The 27,105-nt window shown below is 43.2% G+C and overlaps 1 protein-coding gene across 1 annotated transcript in view; it reads left to right on the top strand.

Moving 5' to 3' along the window:
* LOC135515515 (phospholipid-transporting ATPase ABCA1-like) overlaps nt 1–27,105 on the top strand; it is a 257,293-nt gene that overhangs the window by 207,446 nt on the left and 22,742 nt on the right. Inside the window, exons 39-46 of the mRNA XM_064939137.1 lie at nt 161–290; nt 691–811; nt 10,510–10,572; nt 12,893–12,999; nt 15,170–15,311; nt 16,227–16,361; nt 21,324–21,427; nt 22,747–22,839. Coding sequence (XP_064795209.1) covers nt 161–290; nt 691–811; nt 10,510–10,572; nt 12,893–12,999; nt 15,170–15,311; nt 16,227–16,361; nt 21,324–21,427; nt 22,747–22,839 — 895 coding nt within the window. The remainder of the gene's footprint in view (nt 1–160; nt 291–690; nt 812–10,509; nt 10,573–12,892; nt 13,000–15,169; nt 15,312–16,226; nt 16,362–21,323; nt 21,428–22,746; nt 22,840–27,105) is intronic.

Below are 27,105 nucleotides of genomic sequence, written 5' to 3'. Positions count from 1 at the left end.
GTAGCGATCACCGTATGTTGTCAAATTCAATCCCGCTAACGGTTTCGGTGCGCAGAGGATAACAAAGTTTTGATCCACAAAGATCATCATTAGGTCGTTAGCAGTTTCAAACAATATGTTTCCCTTGATGAAGAACAGTGTGTTTTTTTTTCTCTTCTAGGGGAAGACCGTTTCCAGGACCCCCTCAGCTGGGACATGGTGGGGAAGAACCTGTGTGCCATGGCCATCCAAGGGGCAGTCATGTTCACCATCACTCTCCTTATCCAGTATAAATTCTGCTACAAACCCAGGCAAGAATAGAGGAAGAATATATTTAAGTAAAGATGCTTCCATACAGTATCAGAGATGATTTCTCAAAAATGTTTAGACCCAGTCCTTGTTTACCATTTACATATTTTATGCATTTATCTTTTTATTAGCTCAATAATGAATATTCGTCATTCGACATCTTGTTAACATTGTTAGTGAAATATCATTGTGTCCATCCTTTTTGCTTCACCTAATTATGAACCGAAGTTGTCATAGTAACTTATCTCCATTACCTAAATTGCATTTTGTGAGAAATTGAAACAAATTCTCCCATTAGAGAAAAACATTAGCATATATTACTAGGTTGTCATCATTTGGGATTTATAATGTTGGCTCTATAGGGATTGTGAAAATGTGGGGTTTAAGCATTTTCTTCTTCAGACTGATTTCTGGAAAGTCATTCTCCAAGGAGGACGAAGATGTGGATGTCGCTCGGGAACGTGCACGCGTCCATGAAGGCGGTGCCGAGAATGACCTGTTGAGAATCTGCGATCTCTCTAAGGTACATCACCACTGTTTATTACAACACTCATGGTAGCAACATCACCTTATAAGGTTATATTCATTAATGCATGCAGCAGCAAAACATTGAGCAACGGAAACAAGCGTTTCTTATTGGACAAGATCAGGTAGTCCCTCTGCGTTTCAGCCTGTGTGCTTCTGTTTCATTCCTAGTGAATATAACCCAGGTCCTCAATCCTCAAGGGCTAGGGTCTGTTGAACTTTACAAAACCTTCAGGTAGAAATCTATAGAACAAATATGATTTCCCTTCACGTAGCATTGGACATCATGGCAGCTCTATTTATTACATTTCTATTTGCAACAATCTGAAGTTCTGAACGTTTCACCTCACTGAATGCGGTGTTTCTATTGGATTCCTCCTCCCTCAACGTTGATACTGTGATGTCACTTATCGGTCACAGTATGCCTCTTGCCTGGTTCCCCATATTGAAATAAATCTAGTCGTTCCACAAAAAGAGTGCATTTTGCGTCCCTTTTGGTATTATAGGTAGAAATTTGTTCACTAATATTTAAATTTAAAAGCATGTTATATTAAATTAAGTGCCCTATAATATAGACCACATGGAGAATTCAATCAAAATATTTTTTTATATGAATAAAGGCTTGCTAAAATTTCTAAATTCTTAATTTTGCCATGTCCCTTCGTCAACCCTGTGTCACTTCTAGGAAGAGTTCAACCCACTAAACCAAAATATTTCTCTAAGTTTCACCACCATTGTAAAGCCCTAGTTATTTTGTTGCTTTGACAAAGTCATTTCTGAAGACTATTATGGCTCTACTCTTTTTGGCTGTTTTCTGGTGTTTTGTGGTGGATGACTGAGCTGGTTGAGTAAATTACGTCAAACCTGATACCCATATATAGACAGCCTAGAAATGGTTAGCAAGTTTTTTTTTGTGAAGCTTGCATTCGCTTGCACATCCCTATTGCACACGATAAGCTTCCATTCCCTCTGTCAAGAGGGGATGTATGCCAGATTTAAGATGAAATCCTCAACCCTGTTACTTTATTTGGCACTTACTGTAGTCATTTACCATAATATTTTTCAAATGTAACTTTTTGAGATGGGAAAATCAGGTTACACTACTCAAAAGGCAACAAATTGGTGGAAAGACCCATTTGCTGAATAGATTACAAGGCAAGGATGAAAGTGAGCGGACATACCCTGTGTCACAAATAGCACCCTATTCCCGAGGTAGTGCACTACATTTTACCAAATCCCTTTTGACCAAATCGTCTCAGATCTGCTAATAAGTCTTTAATTTAACGTTACTGAATGTTTTCACAGGATGGTCTCCTTCCATCTAGGTTGTTAAAGAGAGAGATTTCTGAAAATGTGCCACTGTCCATATGTGTGGGATTTGAACATGGCTCCTCTTCAAATCAGGGCTGAGTTAAGAACACACCAGCTGTTAGTCCCTGGTGACTTCTTAAGCATGTCATCCAGGTCTCAGAGAGTCGGAAGGCTGGCGAGGTGTCACTCCACAATGTATTTAGTATTTATTAGGACTCCTGATTAGCTTCTGCCGAGAAAGCAGCAAATCTTCCTGGCGTGCAAACAGGAAACAACACAACAAATAAAATGCATAATATACATACATATACATACATAGCACTATATTTACATTACAATTGATCCATCCAGAGCGACCAACAGCTAGTGCATTCGTCTTAAGTTAGCCAGGCGAGACAACCATATATCACAGTCGTATCCCACCCACGTATCACATACATAACACACTGTAAAATACAGTACAAAAGACTGAAAATGGTCTGTGTCTCTCTCGCTGTAGGGAGAAGTGTGCAAAAAAGGGAAGAGTTTGATTTTCTGCGAGGCAACACCAATGAGGTCTCTCTCTCGAGCTGTGCCGCTAAGCCCGACAACACACTTCCCCCTCCCCCCCCCGCCTCGCAGGTTTGGGAAGTGAGTATGCGAGTGGTGCTTGGTATGCTACAGTAGGTAATGGGCACAGCTTAATCACCGCCCAGATTAACACCCTGGCTAAGACCAGATGTTTCTTCCACGAGCCCGTAATGGCAGGACGCATGGCCAAGGCAACAGCTCTTCGTCGACATCTGTTCAAACTTGACGTCTCTTCAAACCCTCCCCCGCCATCTCTCGCAATCGCTCGCGCACTCCATCTTTCCCCCTCTCAATCTATCACGGACACACTCACCTACACTTACAAGGTAATTAACGCTCAAGCTTTGAATAAAACAGTTGGGACGGATAATGCATTGCCGCCCACAGCACACAAGGTGGGAACAGGAGTTACTTTATAAGGTCTTCTTGACTCACACTTTGCTCGTCTTCTCTGACGTTTCAAAGCTGACTTTCACATTCTGTAACCTGTGATAAATTATCTTAGAGCGATGTATGGTTACCTTCCTTTATTTCGTCCCTTGTCAGCCAAGAAGTGTTGAGCATCACAAGAGCACAGTGCAGTTATCTTTCTATCATGTTTCAATTATAGACACATCTGTTTTGTTGTCATGCATCTCTTCGCTACTGTAGTACAGACAGTGACACTTGAAACATGCAGAGAAAGACATACACAACAACAAGACTCTTCAAGGTGCCTCAACATTTGATTTGATTTACGTTGGAGGGGATACATGGCGCCCAAAAGCATTGGCGCAGAAGGCATCGAAGCGCTTCCAGTGGGCTCCCATCACCTCCCATCACAGCTGGTGCAATCCGGCCGTAGAGCAGAGATAACGAATTGATCAATGAGCGCGCCACCTCGACCGCTGCACTGCACCTCCTCGGTCTCGCCATAAATCTGAACATGTCTCTCTCGCGATTGACAGCCCATCAATCATCTGTCAGCTGCCTCCTCCTCCTCTTCCTTCACTCAGGAAGAAGCATTTACCACCCAAGAACGACTGTTGAGGCCTCATAGGTTAGCATTTAACCTCAGGGTTAGCGGTTACCGTGGCGGCATTATTGATGGGGTCCGTTTTGACGACGCATCCGCCAGTTAGCATTTGTACGCCCGAGCTGTCACTGTGACCTTCCAGTCACTCAGGAACGCAGAAATAAACTTTTTTTATGACAGCTGTTTGATGTTATAGGAGTCATGTGAGTACGGTGTCCATACAAATGTAGGATCTTAATTTGTGGGTTATTTTGCTGAAAATGTGCAGTGTATTTGAGATTTTAAAAAGCTTCTAAAGTTTGTCATTTCCAATTTGAAATTTCAGACTTGATTTGCCCTAACAAATTTAACCCCTCCAAATATGCTCATTTATTATAATCCACACAATAATTCACTCTTCCTGTTGCGGCAGGATTATTTTCCTGCTGTAGAAGACTGGCTCAAATTATGATCCTACATCTGTATTAGGACGTGTGAGTTCTGAGCGGTGAGGCTCAACGCTTGGGAGATACATACTGTAAGACCCTAGCATCATTTTGGTTTTACCGTTGATAGAATACTGATTGTGAAAGGGATATTTCATCCAAATTACACAATTATATACTGGTTTCCTTATCCTGATAGCAGTAAATGGACAAGAATTAGAGCGTTGGGCTAATAACCGAAAGGTTGCAAGATCAAATCCCCGAGCTGACAAGGAAAAAAAATCTGTTGTTCTGCCCTTGAACAAGGCAGTTAACCCACTGTTCCTAGGCTGTCATTGAAAATAAGAATTTGTTCTTAACTGACTTGCCTAGTTAAATAAAGGTTAAAAAATAAGTAAATAAATTGACAATCCATGCTTTTGGTTTCATTTCCCTGGCACTGTTTTCAAATGCTTACATTTGACCATTTGTGGCACAAATCCCATCCAAGTCATGTTACTGATATTGTCATTTTTCATGCATCATATCCAAATCTTTCACAGAGTCACTTAAAGATGATTGGAACTTCTGTACTGTCATGACGTTGGCCTGGGGGATAGATTTATGACAGTCATAAATACCTCTCCCCCCCTTTTTCCTCTCTCTAACCTACTGAGGTTACATTTAAAAAAATATTGGTTAACATAGAGATTCTGTGAACATCAGTAGGTGGGGGGAAATGAACTATATTCTGGTAATCCGAACAATTGAACATATGCGGTGGTACTTAATGAATATGATGTCAGTTCGGTTGTCATCTGAGACATTCTCATCAATGATAAGATGACAAACTCTACAGTGGAAATTCTACACAGAGTTATCGGATTCACATGGAATTGTTGTTCAATTTAAATGCTTGAATATGAAATTATTTGTGATGGGATGAAATGTGAATTTAGCTTCTAAAATGTGAGATGGTGGTTTTCATAAGATATTGCTGCTCACTCAGTGGCCCGCCCACGTGAAGAGACAAAGGTTGTAATCTATGAAACACACCCCTTTTCTCCCTTCCTATATAAAGCCTTGATGACAACATAACTTCCTGTTCCGAGGATATGAGGACGATGGTCCTATGTCAGAATGGTTCAGATAATAACTACAGAACGAAGCCAACATCAGCATGAGCTTTGGTTGCGAATGGTGTGAACTTTTGAACTCTTATTCACTACAGAAGTGATACCTCCTAGCCGTTGCGTTAGCAACAGCAGCTGCAAACAAAGGTTAGGCAGGAACAGACAGACTATCCCGTCTATCACACAACAATGTTACTACAACGTATCCAATTGACCACCAGAGACATTCTTCAAAGGACTCGGTTTGGCAACACGGCCTTCCATCTACCACCAACCTACTGAAGCGCAGCTCAGAGTAAATATTTATTGCATTTTCCTTTTCCAAATAGGCGGTAATTTATAATCCCTAAGATACTGTATTTTCGATAGCACAGCTTTTTTCCTTTGTTCCTCAGCCTCCCCGCTCTTTCACTCAACCCAGCCCCTTTTCCTGTGTGTTACAAGCTTTCATATCTGTTCCGCCCACTAGGGACGTTTTCCTTTATGACGTAATTTGTAATCAGGTTATGATTAATTGTGTGTATGTGTGATTAGTTAGGTATTTAGCAAATAAATAATTAAACCCAATTTTGTATTGCTGATTCAAATTGTTAGCCAGGGTTCTTACAGATAAAAGAATTTACAACTTTCAGATGAGACTGAATTAAGACAATAATTGATATTGACGGCTATTGATGTAAAATATTACGAGGTCTTTAAGAGTTTATTCGGAAGATAATAGCTCCATAAATATTATTTATGGTGCCCGACTCTCTAGTTAATCACATTTACATGATTACCTTAATCAGGGGATATTAATTACAGAGAAATTATTTTATAGAATAGCAAGTCATATCACATAATCCGGCATAGCCAAAGACACGACAGTACCATGACATAGATTTCTGTCATTTTGTCATTTGGGTTAACTATCCCTTTAATAAAATATTGATGTGATTGTTGTTTCTGTAAATGTTGTCATTTGTTTGACATTTTCTGTCTTTACTCTAAAGTACTATGGATCTGAAGTTCTATGGAACAGCATGTTAATACAAGAGCAGCCCAAAGGAACCATTTCACAATCAAAGTTCATCAGATGTTTTCAGGTCTCAAAAGTAGACTAGTGTTGATCAGTGGGATGTGGTTTCATTTTTGTGATTCCAGCTGTTTGGGGCAGTAGAGACAGATGCCTTGCTCTCTCTCTCTCTCTCTCTCTCTAAACCGTGTGCATGTGTGTGTGTGTGCACGCAAAAGTGTGTGTGCGCGTGTGTGTGCGTTTGTGTATGAGAAGGTGTGTGTGGGTCATCGACCGTTGTCTCCTCTGGTTAACCGCCACCCCCTTGCCGCCACCATGACAGCCATTATAGCTTCCGGGGCACGAGGGAATTATCCGCTAATTGCCTCTGTTAGGATAGGAACTTTACTTCTTCCGCCCGTCTCTACTAGCATTGTAGCAGAGCTGTGGCGCAGCACGCTATCACCAAAGTAACTTGCAAATCTTGGGGAGTAGCATGTCCAAGTCCCAAGTCCCCAATAATAGCGGATGCCCCCCAGGCTTTTAAGCAAACATGCTTCACATTTGACACACTATCGTGGCAATAAGACATTGTTTTTTTGTCAAGGTTGAACTGGCATCACTGGGGCTCTCTTGTTCTCAAGGTTGCATTGTCTGCGTCTCAAATGGCACACTATTCCCTGTAGTGCCGGTCAAAGGTAGTGCACTATAAAGGGAATAGGGTGCCATTTTGGACGTATCTTTAGAAATGAGTGGGAAGGGTCGGCTGCTACAGTACAATTAAAACGGATGCTTAATCATTTCTTAATGATTAATCATTTACCAAGTGTTTCACTGCACCAAAATGTTGTAACTTAATTTCTCTTCTATTAGTACTGCTCCAAATAGACAAGCTGACTAGGAAGAAAAAACATTGCTGTAAGTAGGTATTTCATGGCCTAATATTCATTCACCTTCATGAGACTTGAAGTACCTTCTCACAAACATAAATGGAATTATGTCTCATGACTTCAGAGAGAAGGCTTCTACATATGCTGAACATACCGGGGCCTGCACTCAGTCATATGCTAATTTCAATGCAGTAATGACCTGGAAGTGAACATTAAACTTACATTTACTCATCATGTCCATTTTACTACTAACTCATAGCAAATGCATTACATGGATAGGAAACAGCTGGCCAGGGAAAATCTAGAGACACACAGATACAGTAGATGGATGGACAGACAGGCAAGCAGGCAGACAGACATACAGATAAACAGACCATAGTGATGTCATTACAGTATGCCCCATGGCGCTCTCCCCAAGGATTGTATGATTCAGACCTGAGAACAGGTGGGCAGAAATACAGCTGGCACAATTATCCTGAAATCCTTCCCCAGAGGAGAGGAGGGATGTGTCAGTCCTTCCTGTCAAGGTCTGAATGAGATCTAAATTGCCAGACCCGACAAGAACCTTGTCGAGACGTGTTTATTTTTTCTTACAAGTTGTCTTTGAAACCACTTCAAACTCTGTCTTTGTGGTTGCGCTGTGGAACTTCTGCTCGATGCGCTAAGTGCTTCATTTAGTCAACCATTTGTTATTTGTGTACTCCCGGAACTCATTTTGCTTCTCTAAGTGTCGGTTTGTTTTGCCGCTACTCGCAACAGCAGCGCCGATGATGCCGACTTGAGAATTTATACTTGCCGGAGGAAGGTGATTAGCCTGCTTGGGCCTCACCTCTGGCAGGTGATATTTGATATTTGCTCGGGAAGAAGATGAAAAAAAAAACTGTGTTTAAATGCAAATTCAAATATCACACGGAGAGTTAATTTGCAGGCTAGGAGCGCTGAAACTCCAGAAACCTTCTTATCTGCAGTTTGCTACAAGATCTAGGCGGGAGTCGAATCCTACACAGAATACCAAACTGTTTTACTCTCTGTATAAACTGTTGATTGATTACTGAGCTCCAGCCTCAGTCTCAGACAGCCCCATATGCCCAAAACTTAAGTATAGTGCTGTTATTTCACCCCTTTGTCCATTGTCTTATGTTATGTGCATTAAAGAGACATTCCACCCCTTTCAACATCAAATTCATCATCTCCAGCACCACCCCAACATCCACATACAGTATGTGAAATCAACGGTTTTCTATGTTTTGTAAAAGATAAAAGAAGATAAGTGCATCTGACCCTGCTGGTCTTCTATGAACATTTGAACACCTTGACCATGTTCTGTCTCCAATTGGCACAGCCAGAAGAGGACTGGCCGCCCCTCATAGCCTGGTTCCTCTCTAGGTTTCTTCCTAGGTTTCCGGCCTTTCTATGGAGTTTTTCCTAGCCACCGTGCTTCTACACCTGCATTGCTTGCTGTTTGGGGTTTTAGGCTGGGTTTCTGTACAGCGCTTTGTGACATCAGCTGATGTAAGAAGGGCTTTATAAATGCATTTGATTGATTGATTGTTTCTGATGACATCATCCTGAGACACTGATGGCATCATCTGGTGTGCACAACCTGGTTGCGTTCGGGGCGAGAGCATGTTGAAATAAAATGGACTGGATGACATGATAGGTGGTGCACAGGAAATACTACGCTGATCAAAAATATAAACGCAACGTGCAACAATTAAAAATATTTTACAGTTCATAAGAAAATAAGTCAATTCAAATCAATTCATTAGGCCCTAATCTATGGATTTCACATGACTGGGATTACAGATATGCATCTGTGGAAGAATGGCACGACAATGGGCCTCAAGATCTCGTCACGGTATCTCAGTGCATTCAAATTGTCATTGATAAAAATGCAATTGTGTTCGTTGTCCGTAGCTTATAACTGCCCATACCATAACCCCACCAGCACGGGGAACTCTGTTCACAATGTTCACATCAGCAAACTGCTCACCAACACGATGCCATACACACAGTCTGTCATCTTCCCAGCACAGTTGAAACCGGGATTTGTGAAATAGGTTACGAACTGTAGTCAGATCAAGGCCTCAGTGAGGACGACGAGCACGCAGATCAGCTTCCCTTAGAAGGTTTCTGACAGTTTCTGCAGAAAGTCTTTAGGTTGTGCAAACCCACAGTGTCATCAGCTGTCCCGTTGGCTGATCTCAGACATTCCCACAGGTGAAGAAGCTAGATGTGGAGATCCTTGACTGGTATGGTTACACGTGGTCTATGGTTGTGAGGCTGGTTGGACAGTTGGAGGTACTGCTAAATTCATTACAACGATGTTAGAGGAGGCTAATGGTAGAGAAATTAACATTAAATTCTCTGGCAACAGCTCTTGTGGACATTCCTACAGTCAGCAGGCCTGTGCACGCTCCCTCAAAACGTGAGACATCCGTGGCATTGTGTTGAGTAATAAAACTGCACATTTTAGAGTGGCCTTTTATTGTCCCCAGCACAAGGTGCACCTGTGTAATGATCATGATGTTTAATCAGCTTCTTGATATGCCACACATGGCAGGTGGAAGGATTATCTTGGCAAAGGAGAAATGCTCACTAACAAGGATGTAATCAAATTTGTATACAACTGTAACGAATTTCCTCCTCTTCATCTGAGGAGGAGTAAGGATCAGACCAAAGCGTAGCGTGGTAAGTGTTCATGATGATTTTAATTAAAGAAAGCACTGAACACTGAATCAAAACAATAAACGTTGAATTTACAAAACCGAAACAGTACCGTGTGGCCCAAACACTCACACGGAAACAAACACCCACAAACCAGAAGTGAAACCCAGGCTACCTAAGTATGATTCTCAATCAGAGACAACTAACGACACCTGCCTCTGATTGAGAACCATACCAGTCCGAACACAAAAACCAACCTAGAAAAACAAACAGACTGCCCACCTCAACTCACGCCCTGACCATACTAAAACAAAGAATAAAATAACAGAACGTGGTCAGAATGTGACAACAACATTTGCGAGAAATAAGCTTTTTCTGCATATGGAACATTTATGGGATTTTTTATTTCAGCTCATGAAACATGGGACCAACACTTTACATGTTGCGTTTATATTTTTGTTCATTATAGTTGATGAGCGTTGCATGTGTTCTGTATTAATAGATTTGTATATACAGTATGATGTAATAAACTGAACTCCACAAACTGACTGAACAGCAGACATACTATAGTAGTGCATTGCTTGGGCTCTGGTCAAAAGTATAGTGCACTGCTAAGGGTGCCATTTGGAACACACACCAGTTTATATAACATTATTGCATCCGTGTCAAGAGTTCCTTGTATCCCTCCCTCCCTCATGTCTGTTCCTTGCAGGTGTACTCAGGGAAGAACATTCCTGCTGTGGACAGGGTGTGTTTGGGTGTTCCAGCCGCAGAGGTGAGCCACACGAAAAAACACATACACACTCTCAAAAAACAAAACAAGGAAACACATGCACTCAAACAAAAAATAATATCCATGTCTATGTACACAGGGCAGCAGCCTCTGACGTGCAGGGATGAGAAACCGGTTGGAAGCCGGCTAGTGACAGTGACTGAGTTTAGGACAGAGTACTGTGTGGAGGTCGGCTAGTGATGGCTATTTAACAGTCTGATGGCCTTGAGATAGAAGCTGTTTTTTAGTCTCTCGGTCCCATCTTTGATGCACCTGTACTGACCTCGCCTTCTGGATGGTAGCGGGTTGAACAGGCAGTAGCTCGCTCGAGTGGTTGATGTCCTTGATGATCTTTTTGGCCTTCCTGTGACATCGGGTGCTGTAGGTGTCCTGGAGGGCAGGCAGTGTGCCCCTGGTGATGCGTTGGGCAGACCGCATCACCCTCTGTAGAGCCCTGTGGTTGTGGGCGGTGCAGTTGCCGTACCAGGCGGTGATGCAGCCTGACAGGATGCTCTCAATGGTGCTTCTGAAAAAGTTTGGGGCCAAGCCAAATTTCTTCTGCCTCCTGAGGTTGAAAAGGCACTGTTTCTCCTTCACCATACTGTCTGTGTGGGTGGACCATTTCAGATTGTCAGTGATGTACATTACCAGTCAAAAGTTTGGACACACCTACTCATTTCAGGGTTTTTCTTTATTTTTACTATTTTCTACATTTTAGAATAATGAACAATGGTGGACATCTTGAAGCAAGAGGGGACAGCAGACTGGGATAGAAAGAGATGGAATATGTCTGTCACACTCCAGTCAGCTGGTCTGCACATGCTCTGAGGATGCGGCTTGGGATGCCGTCTGGTCCGGCAGCCTTGCGAGGGTTAACACACTTACATTTTTTACTCACATCGGCCACAAAGGACGAGAGCCAGTCCTCGGGAGCGGGCCGCGGGCCATGTGTTATCTTCAAAACAGGCAAAGAAGGTGTTTAGCTTGTCCGGGAGCAAGACGTCAGTGTCCGGCAATAAACATTCTGGGCTAATAATGTAAGAAATAACACAAAAAAGATATATACTGCAAAGTTGCTTAGGAGCTAGAATTAGAAATTCCATGTCTGTCTGCGCCATCTTCCCATCTATCTCTACTCTCTCTCTACCATCTCTCGTTTACACACACACACACACACACACACACACACACACACACACACACACACACACACACACACACACACACACACACACACACACACACACACACACACACACACACACACACACACATCACACACACACACACACACATCACACTCACATCCCAGAACTCTTTGATTTCAACACAATCTCCATCGCTGACACGTACACGTACGGCATGGTGTTCCATATTCTCCTCACCCTGTTTACCCAAAAACGTAATGTAAATGCCAGCGGAGTATAGTGAGTCAGACCAGAGCGCACCGCCGACCCCACACTGTGTTTCATGCATTATTTACAACCGAGCTTAGCCTTACCGCCGCACTTTCACAAGACAGGGTCGCAAACAGGAATGGATCAATGAATGACAGAAATCTAATATTTGCTCCATGGGTTGCTTGGATAGGTGACCTGACCAGCAGGTCTGTTGTCTGACCAAGTGCCCTGAAGGAGGAAGTGGAGGAAGTGGAAGTATCAGCTCTGTCAGATCGGAGGAGGAGGAGTAGTGCATCGGTGGTTAGGGAATGGTGTTCAGAATGCTGTGGGGTGGGAGGGTGTTGAGGGGAGGTTCAGGGGAGAAGGGTGTGTGTGTGTTTGCGTATTTATAATTTTGTGTGTTTCATGTGTGGACAGTTTAAGTTGTGTTTCTAATGTAAGACACTAAATGTTGCCACTGTGTTATTATGTACATAGATGCCTGTCAATTAGTTTTGCTTCTATGTGTGGATAGCTAAGATAATATTGACACAGTGATGCAAAGTATACTTCTAACAACACACAGTTCCTACAACACAAACAATAACATTTTCTCAATTAAGTCAACAGTATCAAAAGGTCTGTACCAATCATGCATGTTGAATGACCCAGTCCATTTATTGAGTCAAATAAGTATGCTGTACTTGGCCATCAATTACTCCCACAAAGTCAGGAAAATGTTTCCCACTCCATTATCTACAACCAATGGCTTCACCTCAACAAAGTGTCAAGGCAGAGTAGAGCATCTTGATCTTGGCAATCTTTGTCTAATTGTCTACGGCATGTTAATGGTGTTCCGTGTGTGTGTGTGTGTGTGTGTGTGTGTGTGTGTGTGTGTGTGTGTGTGTGTGTGTGTGTGTGTGTGTGTGTGTGTGTGTCAATAGTGCTTTGGACTGCTAGGGATTAACGGGGCAGGAAAAACAACCACCTTCAAGATGCTGACGGGGGACATCGCCGTCTCCGGAGGAGAGGCCTTCCTAAACAAATACAGGTGAGGAAGAGCTAACTGGCTGTTAGCACGCACACGGACACATGCACACACACATACTTGCCACCGGCTGCTCTACCCCAAGCTAGTCATCATAATTACCCACCCACGATGCTCACTATAAGGGATAGAGCTCAGGGAGTTTTCTTCACCTTCTTCTTTTTCGAAGCCTATCCCAATGGCACCCTATTTCCTGTATAGTGCACTACTTTGGACCAGAGCCCCATGGGCCCTGTTTATGTCCTATGAGCCCTGTTCACTATGTAGGAAATAGGCTGCCACTTGGGATGAAGTCCTACTCACTTTCTCAGCAACTTTTGCTCTCACACACTTTGGGTTTTGCCATCCCCCTCTCTTGCTCTCTCCCTCTCTTTCTCTCTCTCTCTCTCTCTCTCTCTTCCTGCCTCTTTCTCTCGCTCTTTTCTCTCTCTCTCTCCCTCCCTCTCTCTCTCGCTCTCTTGTACATTCTGTTTTCTTGTCCGTTTGAACTCGTGTTCTCTCATGTCCCTTGTTCATTCTTTCAACGTGCTGTCTTGCACATTCCCCATTCTCTCTCTTCCACTCTCCATCTCCCACATATTTCATTCTGTTGCACACCCCCTCTCTTTCCCGCTCCGGCTCCGGCTCCCGCTCCCTCAATCCCACTCTTGTTTTCTTTCCCCTCCTGCCACACACACATTGTGAGAGAAACAACATCTCCCTTTCCTCAGCTCCGAATCTAGAACTCATCTCTATGGAAACGATGTGAGGCAAACGGTGGATGAATACTAGTTTCTTGCAGTCTCCACTAGTTTGCATCGCCATAGCAGTGTTGACATACAGTAGTTATTCATTTATTAAAACTGGTAATTGACTTTGTGGTGAAGCAAAACACAGAGGGGCCTTAACAAGACAATGTTAATGTTGATGAGTGTTGCCGGCAGTGATCAAAGGCAGTCTCTTGAACCTTCAAGGAAAGAAAAACTGACAGAACGGGGAATGAATGACAGACGTATGTCCACCCTGTTTGGATGAGAGAAGACTGAGAGGAGGACGAGAGGAGGATGAAAGAATGATTATCAGAGCTGTGGGAACAACAACTAGGAGGAAAATATAATTTCTCTCCAAATAAAAGAGTTTGTGTTGAACCCCCAAATCTCAAATTTGTTGATTGTCTGTTTACATTCCTAAAGCCTGCCACAAATAACCTCCATCCCGCGAGCAATTATTTCCTGCCAGCCCACTACTGGGTAGAGCTTGGTAGAGCTCGTTTTTCCATTTCCCTTCACAACATCAATATTGTCACGCAGTATATTGTGTAAGGCAGATTAACGAAAACCGTCTGTAGACAGCGGGAAGCAGTTTAGATGTTTTTCCACTACCTTCAAACTGCAGATGACATGCAAAGATATGCCCCAAAGCACCGTTCATTTTGCATGACAGATATTGTTTGTGAAAAAGTCACCTGGGACTAAGACTACGTAATGCAAATTTAACTGCTATGTTGTTCCTCATATTTGGCTCCATGTAGAAAGCGGAGAGTTTTCTTTTTCTTAACCAAGTTGTTAATATTTATTCTGGTAATGGAACAACTTGCTTCAGGAGGGCCTTTCGCCGTGAGCACATTTTCTTTTCACCCAGACTTTGTGAGATACAATACGTGGAGTTATACTTATTGTACTTCCCGAGTGGCACAGCAGTCAAAGGCTGGGGGCGTCATTACAGACCATGGTTAGATTCCAAGATGTATCTCACCCGGCCGTGATTGGGAGTCCCATAGGGCAACACACAATTGGCGCAGCGTCGTCCGGGTTAGGGTTTGGCCGGGGTATTGTAAATTATAATTTTTTCTTAACTGACTTTCCTAGTTAAATAAAGGTTAAATAAAATAACAAATAAATAAAAATAATGTTCTCTCTTTTAAATCAAGGTATCGCCCAGGTGCTGAGTTTTTGAATAGTTTAACTGTTTGAAACAGTTAGTAGATGTAAGACTGTGCTGCACATACCAACTGTATAGGGATGTTGATGATGATGAAGATGCCACATGATTTGGATCGCTTATTATCATCATCATCATCAACATAATGAAGATCATGATGCTGTTTTTGTTGTTGTTGATGATGTTGACGATTGATCCTGATCATGTGGCATTATGTGTCTTCATACAAGTTCTGTGGTGATGTTCCTCCCAGCGTACGGACAGAGATGAGAGACGTTCACCACAACATGGGCTACTGCCCGCAGTTTGACGCCCTCAACGACCTTCTCACCGGACGAGAGCATCTGGAGTTCTACGCCAGACTACGAGGCGTACCGGAGAAGGAAGTCACCATGGTAACATTTCCCCTTGTCTGACCCAAATAATGTCATTTCCTGTTCCTGTATGACGCAACAACATTCGATTCCTAAGGTTATACCGTTCTCATTATAGATGTTTCTTCCCCCCCATACAATACATGCACTTCCTGCCATAAAAGAGACATAGACAGCACACTGCACTTGTTCAAAGTAATAAATAACTTCTGAAGTGGAAGACATGTATAATACATAAGGTTCTGGTTTGAGAGGCTGGCCACGGCTAATGCCTTTACATTATTCACCAGCATGCCGAGCAGTGTGGCCGCCCCGCCACCCCCAGTTTCTCAATGGCCCCCTCAGCAACAATAACATAAAAAAAACTCAGCTGGTCAGTGGCCTCAAACTCAGGCCCAGGCGCAGGCCTTTGATCTCACAGCAGCCCCATTTGGCCAAGGGACCCCGTTTCTCTGGTCTCTAGTTCGTCGGGTCCACTGAGCTGTGCTTTGTGGCAGCCATTTTGGCTCTAGGGAGAGCCCCGGGGAGCTGGTGTCATTTCCGCATCATTAGTCCACCAACATGTCAATATAGGGTGTAAATGAATGTCTGGATGGTTGGACTGGAAACCTGCCTGCACATTGGGGACACCTGGACAGGACAGGGATTGGGAAATCGCTAGGGGGATGAATACTGGATAAGTTCCTGCTGGTTAGTAAACATTTTTGGGTTGTGATGTGGCCCAGAAACCCTCAGTGCAGCATATCAGCCTTAAAAAGGGTCCTGTGGCGATGCCAACCACCATGCATGTCTCATTCCAGGGGAAAGGAAGGGATGGGAGGGTGTGAGAGCAGAATGGCAGCACAAGACACCCCACACCAACATGGATTATTGGATTACTGTCATAGAAATATATAATTAGTAATTATATTTATATGGTTTCTGTGTTGTTATTAGGTGGCAGAGTGGGGCATCCAGAAGCTTGGCCTGGTCAAATATTCCAACAAGGCAGCCGGTACCTACAGCGGAGGGAACAAACGCAAGCTCTCCACCGCCATAGCTCTGATTGGTTGTCCTCCTGTGGTATTCCTGGTAAAATGATAGCTGATTGGCTGAAAGGCCAAAAAACAGCCTTGTTATTGCCTTATAACAATGTTATTAACACCAACCAATGTATAGTGCATAGAGTTTGATGGAGGAGGAATAATGGTCTGGGGTTGCTTTTCATGGTTATTTAGTTCCAGTAAAGGGAAATCTTAACATTACAGCATAAATGACCTAATCGCCAAACATCAGTGCCCAACCTTACTAATATTCTTGTGGCTGAATGGAAGCAAGTCCCCACAGCAATGTTCCAACATCTTGTGGAAAGACTTCCCAGAAGAGTGAAGGCTGTTATAGCACCAACTCCATATTCATGCCTATGATTTTGGAATGAGATGTTCGACAAGCAGGTGTCCACATACTTTTGGTCATGCAGTGTATATTAGTTTATTTTAAGCAGTGATTAAATGTTCAGTGTGAGCAGAATATCACCTTTTTCAACTCCATATTGCTTTTGCCAATTTGCCAAGACTAGAATTCCACTTTGTTTTAATTTTACAGCAAAGAGGAGATATAACAAATGAAAGGATGTAGGCTGTATTGGTATGCATGACAAAAAAAAGAAATCCTGCCTCAAACTTACAAATGCTTATTGAATTTCCCTGAGGATTATATGTCAATTACTAGTAGATGAAAAAGGGGGCTGTATTTCAGTCGGGTCGCCATCCGGTCACGTTTTAAAATGTAAAGCTAACATAACACTGTTTGCAGGATTAAAGCCTTATACTGGGATTTCTCACAGAAAGAAAATGGCATAGAGAGGGTTGAACAAGTTTTATAATGGCAGAGCCTCAATGGGAGGAACCAACTTGGAGACCTGACAAATCATTTTAAAATCTTACTGATTTCATGAAAATAGAATCTCTCAAATATTGTACACACACACCTGATGTGAATTAACATTTACTATTATAAGACTGAAGTATTCATTCATTCATTCATTCATTCATTCAACCTGTCAGTCAGTCAGTTAGTCATTCAAGACATAGGAAATCATTCTGATCCCCTCACTAACTGTAGTGTGTGTAGTGTTATATGAATGTACTCTGCATCATATAGCCTGCCTACCTACACAATATCCCCTATTATAACACTGTGTCGATGCTAGTGTCAGTTCACTTGCAGTTGTTTGGTGGGCCTGTCTCCTAACTTTGAGACAGGGATAATATAGTGTTAGAGTGAATTTCCATTTGTGTGGTAGGTAGTCTTGCTCGGATGCCTTAAAACAACTTTGCACAGCGACAGAGTCGGCTTGGTGATGGAGATCCCTGGTGGGATTTCAGGGATTCTGGTGGTGAAGGGAGAGGGGTTGGAGCACAGGCAATGGGCTGCGTCCTGTCTCTCTCTAATCGTCCATGGACACACACACCCGGGGAGAGAGAAATGGAATGGGGAACATGTGTATGTGTGTGCCGTGCAAGCGTGTGTCTGTGTGCGCGCGTGCAAGCAAGTGCAAGTGTGTGTGTTGCATGACTGTGTGGGCATGTGTTTGTGGGGATTTACATGGCGTGTGTGTGTGATTATGTCTGTGTCTGTCAGAGAGAAGTCCCCTGTGAATTTGTTTGGCCTGCTCTAAAAGTCCCTGATGCCATCGGCTCTCCTCATTTAGCTTCCTCAAATCCAAAGCTTCTTTATACTGTTTTGATTCCACTGGTTAGTGTTGGCAGCAGAAGCCTTTAAAACATTAACGCTTTTATGTCTAAATGTAGACCTCTTCCAACTGGAAGGGACATATCAGTGTAGTGTCAGGAGCATAATGCTGTGTGATGTCAAGTTTCGGGACAAAAAAAGGATATGAGACCTTTGTGGGGCAGATTCTGAGGGTATAAGGCCCAATCTGTAATTTTGACAGCCTGACCATTCCATGAAGAATCAATCGATAGCCTGACATGTGAAAATGTTTTAAGATGGTCATACTATGGATCATTTGACAATTTGATTTTGAATTATTGGTCCCCTTTAGGTATTCCCCTAAAATATTGATGTTACGGTTTACTTGCGGTGAAGGAGAGGCGGACCAAAATGCAGCGTGGTAATTTTGATACATGTTTAATAAAGAAAGAACACGAACAATACAAAACAAGAAACGTAACGCGAAAACCTAAACAGCCTAATCTGGTGCAAACGAACACAGAGACAGGAACGATCACCCACGAAACACTCAAAGAATATGGCTGCCTAAATATGGTTCCCAATCAGAGAGAACGATAAACACCTGCCTCTGATTGAGAACCACTTCAGGCAACCATAGACTTTTCTCAAAAACCCCACTATTACCACAATCCCGATACCTACAAAAAACACACCACAAAATAAACCCATGTCACACCCTGGCCTGACCAAAATAATAAAGAAAACACAAAATACTTAGACCAGGGCGTGAAAATTGACAAAATTATTTGTTAAAGTATTTAATTTTGCCTGTAGTCCAGAGAAACGCATTGAAAAATAGTTTGTCCTATATCTTGGAGAAATAAGAAAGCTCAGTAAATATATATACAGTTGAAGTCATAGGTTTACATACACCTTAGCCAAATACATTTAAACTCCGTTTTTCACAATTCCTGACATTAATCCTAGTAATAAAATCCCTGTTTAAGTTCAGTTAGGATCACCACTTTATTTTAAGAATGTGAAATGTCAGAATAATAGAAGAGAGAATGATTTATTTCAGTTTTTATTACTTCCATCACATTCCCAGTGGGTCAGAAGTTTACATACACTCAATTAGTATTTGGTACCATTGCCTTTAAATTGTTTAACTTAGGTCAAACATTTTGGTTTGTCCTCCACAAGCTTCCCACAATAAGTTGGCTGAATTTTGGCCCATTCCTCCTGACAGAGCTGGTGTAACTGAGTCAGGTTTGAAGGCCTCCTTGTTCACACGCTTTTTCAGTTCTGCCCACAAATGTTCTATAGTTTTTATTACTTCCATCACATTCCCAGTGGGTCAGAAGTTTACATACACTCAATTAGTATTTGGTACCATTGCCTTTAAATTGTTTAACTTAGGTCAAACATTTTGGTTTGTCCTCCACAAGCTTCCCACAATAAGTTGGCTGAATTTTGGCCCATTCCTCCTGACAGAGCTGGTGTAACTGAGTCAGGTTTGAAGGCCTCCTTGTTCACACGCTTTTTCAGTTCTGCCCACAAATGTTCTATAGGATTGAGGTCAGGGCTTTGTGATGGCCACTCCAATACCTTGACTTTGTTGTCCTTAAGACATTTTGCCACAACTTTGGAAGTATGCTTGGGGTCATTGTCCATTTGGAAGACCCATTTGCGACCAAGCTTTAACTTCCTGACTGATGTCTTGAGATGTTGCTTCGATATATCCACATAATTGTCCTCCCTCATGATGCCATCTATTTTGTGAAGTGCACCAGTCCCTCCTGCAGCAAAGCACCCCCACAACATGATGCTGCCACCCCCGTGCTTCACGGTTTGGGACGGTGTTCTTTGGCTTGCAAGCCTCCCCCTTTTTCCTCCACACATAATAATGGTCATTATTGGCAAACAGTTTTATTTTTCATTTATCAGACCAGAGGATATTTCTCCAAAAAGTACGATCTTGGTCCCCATGTGCAGTTGCAAACCGTAGTCTGGCTTTTTTATGGTGATTTTGGAGCAGTGGCTTCTTCCTTGCTGAGCGGCCTTTCAGGTTATATCGATATAGGACTCGTTTTATTGTGGATATAGATACTTTTGTACCTGTTTCCTCCAGCATCTTCACAAGGTTCTTTGCTGTTGTACTGGGATTGATTTGCACTTTTCGCACCAAAGTACTTTCATCTCTAGGATACAGAACGTGTCACCTTCCTGAGCGGTATAACGGCTGCATGGTCCCATGGTATTTATACTTGCGTACTATTGTTTGTACAGATGAACATGGTCCCTTCAGGCATTCGAAATTGCTCCCAAGGATGAACCAGACTTGTGGAGGTTTGCAAATTTTTTTCTGAGGTCTTAGCTGATTTATTTTGATTTTCCCATGATGTCAAGCAAAGAGGCACTGAGTTTGAAGGTAGGCATTGAAATACATCCACAGGTACACCTCCAATTGACTCAAATGATCAGAAGCTTCTAAAGCCATTATATCATTTTCTGGAATATTCCAAGCTGTTTAAAGGCACAGTCAACTTAGTGTATGTAAACTTCTGACTCACTGGAGTTGTGATACAGTGAATTATAAGTGAAATAATCTGTCTGTAAACAATTGTTGAAAAAATTACTTGTGTCATGCACAAAGTAGATGGCCTAACCGACTTGCCAAAACTATAGTTTGTTAACAAGAAATTTGTGGAGTGGTTGAAAAACAAGCTTATGTGTATGTAAACTTCTGACTTCAACTGTATATACAGTATACATTTTTCACACATAGAAAAAAAATTGGGGGTAGGCCCAAAACTACCTTCATACTTCAATACATTTTTTAAAAACTGGTACCGGTTACCTTCATATGAGTCCTTGGACACTTCTGGGGGTCGTAGAGCAGTCATGCTAGTGAGAATCTCCCCTTTCCATTGTCTTAATAGTTAGGTCAAACCGTTTGGATGCTACAGATGTTTTCGTGAGAAGATCGATTTTTGGTATGTCTCATGGTCTGACAAACACCGCTCGAGCTCTTCCACCTTTCACCGCAGATGTTGAAGTGCTACATCTGCCGATGCGGTATCTCTATCTTAATCTGACAGATTTTAATGGAGATGTTCTTATTATGTAACTTAGATTTCATTTAGCGCGTTAATTGACTCTAGGGGCTTTGAAAAGGATAGATAGATTGATTAAAATACCCCAAAATATATTATTTTTATGAAATGTTTTGTCTACGGATGTGGAACATGAAGTAAGATTGAGAGAATTTTAAGGGAGAATAGGAGTAGAAATGGGATAACATCGAACTTAATGGAGGTCAAATGTTGAGGGAATGTTTTTTTCCCATTACTCTAGGACGAGCCAACGACAGGGATGGACCCCAAAGCCAGACGCTTCCTGTGGGACTGTATCCTGAGTGTCATCAAAGAGGAACGCTCGGTCATCCTAACATCACACAGGTACATATTCTTACAGTTTTAAGGCCCAATTCTAACTTGAGATTTGTGAGTGTGGCTCTGAATGGCATTTTCCTGTTTTACTATTGGGTTCTCATTCGCAAGGTTGAAAACATTAGCAATACAACACTTCTTCACGTCCTTGCAACATATGTTTTTGGGATAATGCTAAGGTTATAAAGCAATGCTAAACTAATTAAGGCATTTCTGAGCTGTGTCCTTCAAAAACCATGAGGAAATGAAATTCCTTGAAAGTTGATGTTGGTCCTTTAAAGATATTAGATCTGATTTTCAGAGTTAGACTTTACTGTCTTCATACGCAATTAGTGAATGGACCAGCAGGAGTAGACAATGGTGCAATAACCAATACGACACAACGTAACTCAAACTGAGAAATCCACGAAGTACAAACAGCGAGATGGATAGTACTTCACTACATTCATGTTTATTCGTGACTCCAATGTTTTCTCTCTCCAACCTGCAATATTCTTTTCAAATCTTAACTTCTGTTGGAAGCGGGTGGTGCAAAACCCTTTTGTACAGTTTAGTTTGTGAATCCATTAACACCACTCCATATTGTGTTGTTTTTCTGAGAAACAAAATACATTTGTTATATTAGCAATAGCGGGAACACGGCTCAGTTGCGTTCAATCGTCCATATCCCAACCAGGTGCTTTAGTTTGTCGAGTGGCGCATTCGGCAGGTTTTACATCGTCATGATCCTAATTGCTCCATCCCTCAGCAAAGCAATACAAAGCCTCCACCTCAGCAAGAAATGAATCTGTCTGCATCCAAAATGGCTGCTGAAACTCAAAGAAACATAAAATAATGCAAAAATGTACAGATGTTCTCCTCCCTTGTCTCACGCCCACTCCGTCGCGCCTTTCAACGAACAGCATGAAGCGAATCCCGGGGAAAATAATTGTTCAGCTAAAAGTTACCCATTGTCTGCAGCATTAACCACAGAGCAGGCGAAATGTGGATGCGGCAGGCATATTTCAAAGACGGACCAAATGTTTCTTGTTTTATTTCTTCAAATAAGGAAAAAGGCTGAGCTTGAACGTTGGTCATTAGTCAGCCCTCTGGGTGAAGAGAGGACATTGTAGACAACAAAACCCGAAAAATGCTTATCTTACTGACTCTTGATTCAAGTCTGCAAATCTTTTGACTAATGTTTGCATAGGGTCAACACCTTTTCATATAAACTTAAAATTCTATAGTCCACAATTGAACCTCTCTCTCTCTCTGTCTCTCTCTGTTTCTCTGTCTCTCTTTGTCTCTCTGTTTCTCTGTCTCTCTCTCACTCTCTCTATCTCTTACAGCATGGAAGAGTGTGAGGCCCTGTGCACACGCATGGCCATCATGGTGAATGGACAGTTCAAGTGTCTGGGCAGCATCCAGCATCTCAAGAGCAGGTGAGGCCATAGGCCACAGCTTTAATGCTGCTCTCAATGTGAAATTCCAAAAGCAATGTATAACAACCTATACGCCACACCTGCAAAATGAGTGACATACAAAAACACGATGACATTTAGCATTTAGAGGATCAGTTAGGGGTATGTGCATAGCCACAGTAGGGGTGCTGCAGCTCCCTTGAAAAATAAATCATAAATAAATAATGAATACATAATTTGTATTTTTTTTTATTCTCACAAAAGTAGTGCACTGGGACTGTATATAGCGGACTGATATAGCTGTAGCATGGGCAACCCACCCCCCTTTCCCCCAAACCTTAACCGCAGGATGTTAAGTGCCTTGCTCAAGGGCACATCGACAGATTCTTCACATAGTCGGCTCAGGGATTTGAACCAGAGATCTTTTGGTTGATGGCCAAACACATTTAACTGCTAGGATACTTACCTACCTCTAAGGCATGATGCCATCTAAGGTTTGTCTCTATTCTATGAAAACCAGCACACTTATAAAGGGAATTTATTAACACTCATACATCATCAGAGGTGATTCTGTCTTGGCGGTTCTCAAGAACATTATGCTCTAACTATCCCCCATGCTATTTTATGTAGGTGGCCTTGCCATAATAGATCAACCCACCCTAGCCCTCTCTTGACATGATAGTTGGCCTTGCCTTAAAGCTGTGATCCACGATAGGCGAAAAAAGGGCCACTGGCCACCCCAGGCATTTGCTATTGTTTAGTTTTGAGGAGATGAGCATCTGATGCAGCATCGTGGTGAAAGCAATTGTAGTACATAATCTGTTGTGCTATCACACGTGCCATGACAACAAAAATAACGTGCTGGATGTTTTAAGTAACGTCTTTGTTGTTGTAATATAGCAAACTGACGTGGCCGTTTCACTGCTAGTGATTCCAGTCTTTGATCAAAGAGGAAATGTAGTACTACTCTATAGAGTAAGCTTTACTTATTATGTGAATAGCTCATGTTGGTTTTCCCCCTATTTCATGATGAAGTGAAAAAAAATTCAAGTCAGAGCGGGAGGAGTGGAAAGTGGGAGGGGAGAGAATGTATGTTAGGTCTGAGCAACGATGTCAAGGGTATTTCCCATCAAGAGGTTTGATGTCATATGATCTCCGTGGCCATTAAATCAGAGGAGAGAGAGGGTGTTGTGAGGGGGTGTGAGTGAGTGAGTGAGGGAGGGAGGGTGGGAGTGAGTGAGGGGAAGGTGGGAGGGAGTGAGGGAGGGTGGGAGTGAGTGAGGGGAGGGAGGGAGTGAGGGGAAGGAGGGAGGGGGGTGGGAGTGAGAGGGGGAGGGAGTGAGAGGGGGAGGGAGTGAGGGAGGAGGAGAGAGAAAAAGAGAAGGAGAGAGTAGGGAAGAGAGAGATGGGAGGAGGAGAGTGATGTGCTTACCTGTCCCTCCCAGCTGTAGCCGTAATTAACAGATCCTCTTTGTCAATTACTTCCTGTCCTCAGGGAGAACAAGACCGTCTTCAATATGAACAACACTATATGGATAGGGGATTTGGAAAGAGGGAGGCGCTGAAAGGGTTAACCCCTGATTAAGTATTGTGTAATCACTCACTCCACAGATTAAAGCAGTTAGGGGGTATAAATAAACGTTACAGGTACAGGTACATTTAAATGTTTTTGTTTTGTTTGGTAATTGTGGGTCGCGAGAGTTTTTGTTGTGAATTGCTATCGGTCAGTTCTTGGGACACAGTGAATACTTTTAAATTAATAGGCGTCACTATCTCTTTTGTGTAATTAATGTTTCATGAGGTGTGGGGCCGTTAACGACTGAAAAGGCAATTAAAGGGCCAATGAGGCCGTTTTGATCTCCATATCAAATCATTTCTGTGTAAAAACTTTACTGCTCTAAAAAAAATACAAAATTGCTTCTCAGCAAAGTGCAATTTCTCAAGCAAGAATTTTACTTGACTGTCAGGTAGTGGCCTGACAGGGGAGGGGAAAACTGAAAACCAGCAGTTATTGGCAGAGAGGTTTGGAACTCTTATTGGTCTATTAACTAATTTACCGCCTGGTGATGTCACCAGGCAGACCAAAACTCCATTCCACCAAAAAACAGGCTGAAATTTCAGGTGGTCTTTTCAAACAGCTCTTTTACTAAAAGGCCATTATCATCATTTTCACAATTTCACAGCATTATTCGAACCTCAGTGTGGAAATATATATATAAAGCACAAGAAAATCGAGTTGTTGACTACACTGGGCCTTTAAGGACTGTCTCTATTTTCCTTTCCACTCTATCCCCCTGCCACGTGCGCCTATGAAATGACAGAGAAACGGGACAGACGGACAGACGGGGGGGCGAGTGTTTGATCAACCATTTTTAAAGTCAAGCTGCGCAAACCACTATGCAACGTAATCTATTCGCATTGGAAGCATGCTTTTCTCCTGCTTGTTTATGTAAATGCTCCCCGCCATGTGGCAAGGGAGGTGTGTGTGTACGCAACGTCTCCCTAATACCCAAGCTGTTGCAGATTTGGAGTGGAGGGGGGGGGGGGGGCTGTTGCGTGTCTCTGTGGGGGGGGGCGAGGCAGGTGGTGTACTGCTGTCGCATTAGTGACTGACCTGCATGGTGGGCAGTGCGACTTGTTCTCTCTTCCACCCTCTCCTTCTCCCATTGCTGAGAGAGAGTGTGGAATCTCGCCACAGGTGCCTCTCACATTTTGACCCCCTATATCGAATGTGTAATACACGCTAGCCCACCTCACCCCCACTGATCTTCCTCTCCTCCAAACATCTCGCTACATTACCTGTATTTATTTATCCTCCTGCTGCCTCTCTCTCTCTCCTCCCATCTCTTTCTCTCTTCCCAGTTCTCTCTCTCCCCATCTCTCTCCTCATCTCTCTCTCTCTCCCCTCATCTCTCTCCCCCATCTCTCTCCCCCATCTCTCTTTCCATCTCTCTCTCCGTCTCTCTCCTCATCTCTTTCTTTCTCCCCATCTATCTCTCTCCCCATCTCTCTCTCTCTCATCTTCCCTTCTCCCATCTCTCTCCCCCATCTCTCTCTCTCTCATCTTCCCTTCTCCCATCTCTTCTCATCTTCCCTTCTCCCATCTCTCTCTCTCATCTTCCCTTCTCCCATCTCTCTCTCTCATCTTCCCTTCTCCCATCTCTCTCTCTCCCCATCTCTCTCTCTCATCTTCCCTTCTTCCATCTCTCTCTCTCCCCATCTCTCTCTCTCTCATCTTCCCTTCTCCCATCTCTCTCTCTCCCCATCTCTCTCTCCCCATCTCTCTCTCTCTCTCCCCATCTCTCTCTCTCTCTCTCTCTCCCCCATCTCTCTCTCTCCCCCATCTCTCTCTCTCTCCCCATCTCTCTCTCTCCTCATCTCTCTCTCTCCTCATCTCTCTCTCTCATCATCTCTCTCTCTCATCATCTCTCTCCCTTCTCGCATCTCTCTCCCCTCATCTCTCCCCTCTCCAATCTCTCTCTCCCCTTTTCTCTCCCCCTCATCTTTCTCTCCCCTCATCTTTATCTCCCCTCATCTCTCTCTCCCCTCCATCTCTCTCTCTCCATCTCTGTCTCCCTCTCTGTCTCTCTCTCCATCTCTGTCTCCCTCTCCTCAACTCCACACTGCTGCCTCTCATCTCTCTCCCCATCTCTCTCTCTCTCCCCCATCTCTCTCTCTCCCCATCTCTCTCTCCTCATCTCTCTCTCCTCATCTCTCTCTCCTCATCTCTCTCTCTCCTCATCTCTCTCCTCATCTCTCTCCCCTCATCTCTCCCCTCTCCCATCTCTCTCTCCCCTTTTCTCTCTCTCCCCATCTCTCTCTCTCCCCACCTCTCTCTCTCTCCTCATCTCTCTCTCCCCTCATCTCTCTCCCCTCCATCTCTCTCTCTCCATCTCTGTCTCCCTCTCCGTCTCTCTCTCCATCTCTGTCTCCCTCTCCGTCTCTCTCTCCATCTGTCTCCCTCTCCGTCTCTCTCCCATCTCTGTCTCCCTCTCCTCAACTCCCCACTGCTGCCTCATCTCTCTCTCTCCCCATCTCTCTCTCCCCATCTCTCTCATCATCTCTCTCCCTTCTCATCTCTCTCCCCTCATCTCTCCCCTCTCACATCTCTCTCCCCTCATCTTTCTCTCCCCTCATCTTTCTCTCCCCTCATCTTTCTCTCCCCTCATCTCTCTCTCTCTCCCCTCCATCTGTCTCTCTCTCCATCTCTGTCTCCCCTCATCTGTCTCTCTCTCCATCTCTGTCTCCCTCTCCGTCTCTCTCTCCATCTCTGTCTCCCTCTCCGTC

This window comes from Oncorhynchus masou, chromosome 27 (genome assembly GCF_036934945.1).
Source record: "Oncorhynchus masou masou isolate Uvic2021 chromosome 27, UVic_Omas_1.1, whole genome shotgun sequence".
In the NCBI taxonomy this organism is placed as follows: Eukaryota; Metazoa; Chordata; class Actinopteri; order Salmoniformes; family Salmonidae; genus Oncorhynchus; species Oncorhynchus masou.
The sequence above is the reverse complement of the archived record's forward strand: the minus strand, read 5'-3'. Positions and strand labels throughout refer to the sequence as shown.